The sequence below is a fragment of the Lonchura striata genome, chromosome 3, assembly GCF_046129695.1.
Source record: "Lonchura striata isolate bLonStr1 chromosome 3, bLonStr1.mat, whole genome shotgun sequence".
In the NCBI taxonomy this organism is placed as follows: domain Eukaryota; kingdom Metazoa; phylum Chordata; class Aves; order Passeriformes; family Estrildidae; genus Lonchura; species Lonchura striata.
The window spans coordinates 103,696,869-103,706,446 of record NC_134605.1 but is presented as its reverse complement, the minus strand read 5'-3'; the positions used below and the strand labels follow the sequence as shown (position 1 = coordinate 103,706,446).

The window sequence follows — 9,578 nt, the reverse complement described above, 5'->3', positions numbered from 1 at the left end:
GGCGCCGGGGGCGCGTCCCGAAGCCGCGGAGCTGCGCGGGGAACCCCCGCGCCCGGGAGGCGGCTCCGCCGGGCGGCCGAGCGCAGCGGGCCCTGGGGAGATGCCCCGGGGAGGCTGCGGGAGCGGGGAGGGCAGAGACGAGGGGAGGGCAGAGACGAGAGGCTTGCGGGCTGCGAGCCCCGGGCTGCTGTGCCTCCCGGAGAAGCGGGTTGAAAAGTTGGTTCTTCCCAGCCAGAAACTTTCTCCCTGCGTGCGCATGCCCGGAGTGCGGTGGGAGGTTGAGGGGGGAGCTGGGAGGGGGGGTTGAAATAAGGAGGAGGCAGGAGGGAAGGGATCGGTTCAGTCTGAGCGCGACTGCTCCCGGGCGCGTTCGCACTCCAGCGCAGCAGCCGCCTCGGGAGCAGGAGCGGGGAGAGCGGCTCCGGCCGCGCCGGCCGGAGCACCTGGACACCTGGCCCCGCTCGGATCTGCCTGTACCCGCTGGAGGAGCAGTGGGGTGGGTGGGGTGAGCTGTGCCCCCAGGGCCAGCACAGACACTGACCTAGCCCAACCTCCTTTTTTCTTTTTTCTTTTTTTTTTTTTCCTTTTTTTTTCCCTATTTTTTTTTTCCTTTATTTTATTTTACCAGCTCCAATTTAGCCCAGGATCTTTTAACTGCTGCCAGCGGTGGAGCACAGATCGGGATTAGGTAAATAAAAAGAACAACTCATTTTGTTTGGTTTTGTTTTGCCAAGCCTCGGGGGTTGGGGATATCTATTCAAACACTTCCTTTACTCTATCTCCTTTCTTTCTTTGCCCCCATCCCCTCCCACGATCCGCTGGATGGTGCAGAAGCGTGGATATTGTGGTTCATGTGAGAAGGACTGTTCTCTTTGGGGTGGGCGGAGGGCTGGGGTAAGCCTTCACATGGGTCTCGGATATTTTGATGCTATTTAAAGATTTGTCCTCCCCTTTCAAAGTTGTGTCTCCCCCCTTGCGGAGAAACAGTGCTTCAAACCCAAGCTAAAAATGACACATACGAGCAAAACAGAAGCCTGCATGTCCTTTACGGCCTTGAACTTCCAGCTTTTCTCCTTTCTATTATTGGCTTTTCTTTCGTCTTCTTTCTCTTCTTTCTTTATTTCTGAGAGGTTTCTTCTTTCCTTTTTTTTTTTTCTTTTCCTTGCAACTCCAGTGTTTTAGGATCTGAAAAGCCTTGTCTCTTACTTCCCAAGGCCATAACAAGAATGAGCCTGATGTTTATATTTGTCTGAGTGGATCGAAACAAGTTCAGCGCAGGAGAGACTAAGCTTCTCTTGAGGCCGAGCCTATAAAGTGTCAGTGCAAAGCCGAGGATTAGAGTATGGTTGTTATAGTTGGCTTTTGGCAGGGGAACTATAAAAATAGAGCATTTTGGAGATTATTGTAGCGCCGCAGGAATTGTTCGATAAATCGCGAGCCAGGCAGGAGGGTCCCAGACAGGTGCACAGGAGGTCCAGTTCAGTAAATCCGGAGGCAGCTGCGAAAGAGGCCCGAGCCCAAAGGCAGCGCCGGGCCCGGAGCCCCGGGGCTGCAGCTCCGCGGAGAGTCCCGCTGCGGACGGCCGGGCTCGGGGATGCTCCGCCGTGCCCTGGCTGCCCCCGGGGCTGTCACCGCAAAGCCGGGCCCCTGCCCGGGCTGTGCGTGCTGTGGCCATGGGGAGCGAGGAGTACAGAGGCAAGAAATCCTCCCCGCGGCCGGGAGAGAGGAAGGACGACTTATTCCTGTGCAGGGGAGGCACCGGGTATATTTCTCTAGGGAGAAAGCGAGGGCGAATGCTGTGCTGGGGGCCTTTCAACACCCGAGGGGATTGCAAAAGCACACACACAATACCCCCAAGCCCACCTAAGAACTCGTGCGGGGGGAAGGTGGAGCAGCTCGCCCCTGCGGCCGTCCCGCGGCACCCACCCGCGGCCGCCGCCGGGCCGCGCTCCCGCCGTGGCCTCGGAGCCGCGGCCCCTCCAGGGACCTTCCCTGCTTGGACAGAGGCTGCCCGGGCGCTGGAGCCATCGCTGGTGCGCCCGGCCCCCGCTTCTTCTCCATTATTATTATTTGAGAATCTAAAGCCCATCTCAGTCACCGCGCTCGCAGTGGTGGTCTGGGGAGACTTGTCAACACCGATTTCGTGATAAAATGTGAATGATGATTTTATAAGGATTGAAAGGAGATATCCAAGGCACACGCTGACTGAGTCCTTCCAGTCCTCATTAATGTTAGTAATTAACTCTTTCACGCTCAATTAGCCCCAAATAAACATGCTTTAATAGATTCTGCACACTTCATTAATATTTTGAATAAATCTGTGTTGAACAATGCATTTTATTCCTCAAGAGCACCACGTTCGAAAGATGCGGAGCGGAAGGGCAGTTTTATTCCCTTTCCATTTAGTTTCCCACACACAGATAACTTACAAGCTCCATTTCTTCGCTCTAACTTTAGGAAGGCAAATTTTCTTCCCCTCAAAGGAGACAAAACAAATAGCCGACCTGGTGGCAAAATGCTGCAGACCGAAATGCTGTAGCCGAAAGGACAGGGCTACCAGACTTGAAAAAATTCAGGCAAAACCGAGGAACTTTTTTTGACAGAACCTGATTGCTGTAGTTGGAGGTTCTCTCAAGAATGCATCATTTTATGTCCGGTACTTTATCATGTTTGTAAAAATAAGCAACGTTCTCAGGGTAATTTACCTCCTCCGTCCTTCCATGTGGAACTAATTAGCAAACCTCATTATTTATGAGTCAGGTATTTAATGTAACAAATATCCCTTTCAAAGGATACATAGGAAATTGATAATTCAATGTAGAAAGGAAAAATACCGACTAGCCACAAGATTACTTAAAAATCCATTTAATTTCGCCCCTTGCAATGCTACCAGCAGAAAACCGGGTAGATTATTATTTTTTTTTCTGGAATATAGAGTAGGTAGAATTTAATCTGGAAGTTTAAGATTGAAATGGTCTTAAAACAGTGGCAACTGGACAATGGCTTTACCGTATCTTCGCTCAGGGCAAAGGGTAAGAAAGCTGGAGACAGATGTAGACTTTCAAGTTTATGATCCTATTTTGCAGGGTAGATTTATCTTGGCATGAGTGGGTTTTGTTTCAGTCAGAACACAAGTGTTTTGTTCTTAATTACTCACTGAGCTACTTTGTGTTAAAAAAGAAAACCCTATACAGTTTTATTGCAATGAGGGATTCAAGCATACAACTCGCGGGGTCTTCTTTGTAAAAAAAAAAAAAAAAAAAAAAAAAAGACGACCCGATAACGATCTGTTTACATGAAGCAGAATTAAAGGTGGAGGTGACACCGAAATCAAAGAAACGTTGATCTCTCTGCGGGCAAGTGGGAGACCAGAGAGCTACTACACTGTGAAACACATTCGCTTTGATGTCCCGAAGTGAGGGGACTTCTTTATGAAATAGCCTGCTCTTCATCCATATTTTTGACTATCCCGGTCGTACAGAGCAAAAGTATAGCTTACATTTCTGGAAAAGTGCCAAAAAACTTGTAGCAACACGAACAGTGTGCTCCCAACTATTTTTTTTCTTCTTATTTTCTTCTCCTCTCCCTTTTTAAAATTCCCTTGTTGTCTTTTGCTTTTTCATCCTTTTTAGGATTTTATTTTTAATTTGACAGAGCTGCTCTAGCAAAAAACAAACAAACTGTGGGTGCAATGGATGCTATTCTGACATGATTGCATTTCTCCTTGGTTTGTGCCTTGTTCATTATTGGGAAAATCGAAAGAGAATTTTTAAAATGTTTTTAAGAGACAATTTACCCATTTGACATAGTAGATTTCTGCTTATATATTCCATATTAAGTGTTTTCTAAGAATACAAAGAAAGAAAGAGGGATAAACTTCATTTGCAGTAGCCTGTTTCATGTTTAAGAGATCTAGAGCTACCTAGACAGTGAAATGGACACGGAGCCATTGTGACAGACAGAAACAGACATTTTCAGGTATCTGGATGAGAGGACAAAAGTGTTTTCTGTGCTCTTTGTCCTTGGGGTCATCAGCTGAGGCATTTGTGCTGTGATGTGGACATGCTTAGTGTATACGCAGCACTAACTAAATAAAAGTATATCTCCAGTAGAGCAACAAAATGGTCTGGTTGGTTCAACAGTCCTAAATAGACTAGGAAAAAAAAAAAAAAAAAGGAAAGGGAGGTGAATAGAGAAATAGAAAATATAGAATATAATGTGTGCATTTTTCAATCAGTCACTATCAGAAATTTATCCAATTGAAAACCAAAAAATGTCACAATCTCTTATTCTGGGTCATTGCAGTGGAATTCCTCTAAGGTTTGAGCCTCTCTTCCTGCTGCTGATTTATGTAAAGCAGAGTGAAAGGTGGGCCTGGAGTATAAAGCTGCTCAGAGTAAGCTTCTCCCTCTCACACCCTCCCAGCTGCAGCTCCTCTTTCCAGGCAACAGCACACGTATAAATCAGATTTGTTTCCCTGGTCTTTAGACCTCTTCCACCACCAGTTTCCACACCCCCAGACTTCCAGCTCAGAGGGACAATTACTGCTCTGCTGTACTTTGCTGCCTCTGTTTCTCCAAAGGGGCTTTACTCTTCACATGGGGGTGAACTCTAATCTGAATACTGTGAGGACCCTGCTGGAGTTCCCTGTGGGGATCTTGTGGGGGAACCTGCCGTGGCTCAGCAGGAACCCTGTTGGGATCTTATAAAGACCCTGTGTGGATCCTGTGGGAATACTGCAGCAAATATGTAGGGATTCTGGCAGAAAATAACTCCACTGAAAGCAGATCCCAGAGCTCACAGAGGGGAAAGTGAGTGTAGGTCGAGCACTGTGGAGTAAGGATGAGGCTCTCTGGGCTGCAGGGCTGTGATGCTTCCAAAAGCCATGGGTGCTCTCTCACACCCACAAAGGGAGGAAGCTGGTCCCCACCAATAACCCTCGGGAGGTGTCTCCTGCCAAATGGTTGCAGCTAGGGAGGGCTGAATTTTCAGACTGGGCCAGATATGCCTCAATGCTGCTGCCTTGTAGCATTTTCCCCTCCATCTTGTGGGGTGGGATGGGTCAGGATCTGGCCCAGAAGAGAGGCTAGGGGCTTGGCAGGACCCTGAAACACAGACCAAAGTGGTGGCACCCAGCCCAGGGAAGGGCTGAGGCCCTGCAGCTGCTGGTCTGGGTGCCCCATGGGAAGGATCTCTCACCAGTCCTCGTCTTTTAGCTTTTTGAAGGGCTCTAATTAAGCAATTGCTTAGATTAGGATGTGGGCTTGAAGCCAGGGACTTCTTCCTGGGAACAGCAAATGGCACTTCAGGTATGTCACCCAAATTCAGAATTTTTCTCTTTCTTTTTGCAGTACACAAAAGGAAGGATTTTGGCAGGTATTTTCCCCATAATGTTTTTTTCACCAAAACTATTTTATTTTTCTGAAAGAGGGAGAACATGCAGTTCTGAGCATCCAAGTGCCTCCATCATGTCAGAGGCATGGCTGAGGCCAGACCACAGGGAGCTGAGCTCTGCACCCTTCCCCGCGTCAGGGCTAAACGCAGTTTCTCTGAACAGATGTAGTGGGCAGTATCTCACTATTTTCTAAAGGCTGAGGTCACCCAGGAAGGGGTTTTAAATTACTGGGAGATGACTGAGCTTTTTGGGCCAAAAATAGCATCTCGACTCTCCCCGTGCACAAGATCATTGGAAATCTGCACAGCAGGGGATGCTGCTGGGAAGTGAATGGCTGTGGATGCAGTACAACATTTGTGTGCAAGAAAGAGATGGGGAGAGGGAGACTCTGGGCAAACACTCACAGCAAAGACCTGTTGAGGCCTCTCTAATTCCAAGGCAATGTCCTCCTTTGGCTTTTGAGAGGGATATTGGTGAGGGGTGAGGTAAAGTTCTTTTATTTTAATGTAAATCTACCTCTCCTCTCCCCGCCTCCATCTTTATTTTCCAGATATTTTCCTCCCCTGCTCTGAAGATCCTCCTCCTGAGCGGCCACCATGGGAAGTAAAACCCTGCCGGCCCCGGTGCCTATCCATCCTTCCCTCCAGCTTACCAACTACTCCTTCCTGCAAGCATTCAACGGGCTGCCCGCCGTGCCCTCTGACCACCTCTCCAACCTCTATGGCTTCAGTGCCCTGCACGCCGTGCACCTGCACCAGTGGACTCTGGGCTACCCGGCCATGCACCTGCCCCGCTCCTCCTTCTCCAAAGTGCCCAGCGTCTCCAGCCTGGTGGATGCGCGCTTCCAGCTGCCCACCTTCCCACTCTTCCCACATGTCATCCAGCCCAAGCAAGAGGCCGCCAACATGACCCTCAAAGCCAAGCCCCGCTTTGACTTTGCCAATTTAGCAGTGGCTGCCACACAAGAGGACCACTCTAAACTGGGACTGGCAGACAGTCAGGGCTCACCTGCAGGGCTGGGGTCTTTGCTTGAGGTGACTAAACTCTCTCCAGAAAAGAAACCCACGCGGGGAAGGTTACCGTCCAAAACCAAGAAGGAGTTTGTGTGTAAATTCTGTGGCAGGCACTTCACCAAGTCCTACAACCTTTTGATCCATGAAAGAACCCACACCGATGAACGGCCTTACACATGTGATATTTGTCACAAGGCTTTCAGAAGACAGGATCACCTGAGGGATCACAGGTAACTATTTATCTTTTCCTGTCCTTTTTCCCTTGTATATACTCTCCCAGTTACCAATCTACACTCAAGATTTTTATAAGGTTAAGTACTCATACAACCGAGAGTGTTCCCTCTAGTTTTTCCTCTGCCTACTGTTGGTGGAAGAGCCCAGGTAATTCTCAGTGGAAGACATACCTCACGCACTCCATAAAAACAGCTTTCACAACCTCCTTTTTACTTCTACAGATGTTTTCACTCTCTCTTTGCATCATGTGTCCTCTGCCTCTATGATCACTCAGAAGTATCATGAAGACACGCAGTCTGGTGACCCCAAAGTAAAAGTGAAGTTCTTTATCCCTAAGAAAGGCACCCCATAACCCTCTGATGCCCCCCTCTCTTGCACGCATACATACTGACAATTGCCCAAGAACTGCACTCCAGCACTCCCAATCTCAGCAGTAGGTGTAAGAAATGTCCAGCCTATTCTCTCTCAGGTGGCTCGCTGCTGAGTTTAGGCCAGTTATTTCTGACATGTCAATTGTTTTTCTCTCTCTAGATATATCCATTCTAAAGAAAAGCCTTTTAAGTGTCAAGAATGCGGGAAAGGATTTTGCCAGTCCAGAACACTAGCGGTCCACAAGACACTGCACACGCAAGTAAAGGAACTGAAACCCGCCAAACTTAAGTGTTGAATCTCCAACTTCTATGAACTTTTTCTCCCTTTCAGACTCTACACCAAAACTAGAGCAGAAACAAAACTTTCAGGATGGGAGCACTGGACTTTGTGCTTTGTTTTTGTTTCTACTTTAAAAAGGGCAAAATCTGTGCCCCTTCAATCCCCTGTCCAAGCAATTAACTTTCTAAGTTGTGGGTGAAAAGATTATTTTGAATTTAAAATATATGTGAATGATACAGAGAGCACTAGCTGTCTTGTGTGGCTTTGATAAACTTTATGCCAAAAGGTGGTGCTCACGTGTTGGACAGGAATCTCTTTAAAACCAAACAAAAACCCACAAGACACCCCCGACCAACCCTTCCCCCACCCAAAAAAAACCCCAAAAAACAAACCAAAATCGTAGCTTCTAAAAGTATTACTTAAGAAAATCCAAACTCTTATTTTATACTTTTTTTTTTTGACTGTATAAAGCTTCTTATTTTTACACTTCAGGAAATACAAAGAATTCCAGAAGACAATTAAGAACTGAAAAGGTGTTTTCTCATCACAGCACCATTGAGACAAGGAGAGGGGCAACTTGCAAATCTCATTTGCTGGTTTGTTTTCAGAAAATGAGAAGAAAATTAATGTTTGGAAATGACCTAAGTCTCTCAAGTGGAGAGTCCTATCATGTGTTAGAAAATGCATCCAGATCTCAGACCCACAGGTTCCGGGTGTTGGGACAGATCAGTGTTCATGGGACATGGAGAACTTTTTTATTACCTTGTGGTCTAGTGTGCTGTGAGGAAGTTTGTAACTTCTGGACTTATTTAAAAACCCAGAGGAAAGAAAGATGGCAATACGTCAAACTGACGGTATGCACAACGTGGTTTTAGTGGTACTTAAAGTCTTCGTATGTCCTGGTGTGAAAGAACAAATCTCAACTTGAGAGCGTATTTTTTTAAATGCTGGCTTTCTGAACAGTGTATTCAAATTAAGAGACATTCCAATAAGTTCTGTTTATTAAAAAAAAAAAAAAGTTGTATGGCTGTTTGGCACTTTATGCTGATTATTGGTAATTGACATTTATCACTGGATTGTGTGTGGTTTTTAAGTATTAAAATAAATTGTTATTTTACAGGCAAGTCTGCATGGAATACATACGTGTTGATTTTGTTTCTGATCTTTTCCCTCTCTGTCAATATTCAGAATATACTTATTTTTATATTTTCTCTTTTTTCCTTAGTTGTTATTTTATCAGTGGTTGTTTCTACCGTTCTACCACTGTTCTACCAGCCTTTGAAAGCCAGGATCTTTTTTCTGTGCATTAGCTTTTCCCCTTCTAATTTTTTTTTTTTTTTTTTTTTTTTTTTTTTTTTTTTTGCAATGCTGACAAAAGTAAACATCTGCGGAGAGTCCAAACAATAAATTTGCCGCTAGTGAGGAAAAAAAATCGTCTTGGGTAACTGAATCGTGGGTATTAACTGATAAGATTAGGTGTCAGAAGCGTTATAAAACAAATCAGATGAGTAATGGGTGAGCTGTTGCTGCTCTCGGTGCCTGGAGGCGCGGCGGGGAGAGACGCCTTCGCACCCCCATTCCCGCGTTTGTCAAGAACAGGCATTTTTCAGTCACATCTTCGGCCCGTTCCGCGCTGATTGGGGCGGCCTTTGATTCCCGGCAGCTGTCTTAGATCAGAGATGTTTATTCCACTGCGAAACCTCTTTGGATCGAGACGGGGGAGAGAGCGCATCGCTGGGGCATCCGCTTGAGCCTTTGAAGCGCCTCTTGCCGCCGTCCTTTCTCGTCCTCTCGGCAAACCCTAAACCTTCCTCCTCCCGTCACAAGTCAGTGCCTCCGCGATAAGAGAAGCCTCTTTTTTTTTTTTTTTTTTGCAAATTAGCGATGCGGCAGAGGTGACCGCGGAGCTGCTCAGCGGCTCCTGCGCGGCCGCGGCGCGGATGCTCGGCCGGAGCGGGGATACTCACCGACGCCAGCAGCTCGGTCCAGCGCGGCTCCTTTCACCTTCCCCCCTGCCGCTTTTAGTAATTATTTCTTTATTTGGTCAAAGAATCCTATCAAGGACAGGAAAAAATGTGCGGTTCTAACTCATTTAGCGTAAGTGGAGGGGGGAGAAACCTCTCTCCCCCTCTTATTTATTGGGCTCCCATTTCAGCGCACCGTATACTAATGAAAAGGCACTTGCGGGACGGGCTGCGGACCCACCTCCAACGTGGGAAAGCCCTCGGGGAGCTCGGGATGCGAAGTGCTGCTTGTGCCTGCATCCAGCTCCGGGGTCTGGGAGC

The 9,578-nt window shown here is 47.2% G+C and overlaps 1 protein-coding gene across 2 annotated transcripts; it reads left to right on the top strand.

Moving 5' to 3' along the window:
* The first annotated feature begins 356 nt into the window (after positions 1-356).
* On the top strand, positions 357-8,417 carry OSR1 (odd-skipped related transcription factor 1). 2 transcript variants are annotated; one of them, XM_021525451.2, is made up of 4 exons: positions 357-496; positions 629-688; positions 5,946-6,638; positions 7,174-8,417. In XM_021525451.2, exons 3-4 carry the CDS (start codon positions 5,992-5,994, stop codon positions 7,307-7,309), a joined length of 783 nt encoding a protein of 260 aa, XP_021381126.2. In that variant the 5' UTR covers positions 357-496; positions 629-688; positions 5,946-5,991; the 3' UTR covers positions 7,310-8,417. The 2 variants fall into 2 exon arrangements, with proteins under 2 accessions (XP_021381126.2, XP_021381127.2); XM_021525452.2 differs by having other exon boundaries at positions 357-688; positions 7,174-7,273; positions 7,786-8,417.
* Positions 8,418-9,578: the final 1,161 nt, after the last annotated feature.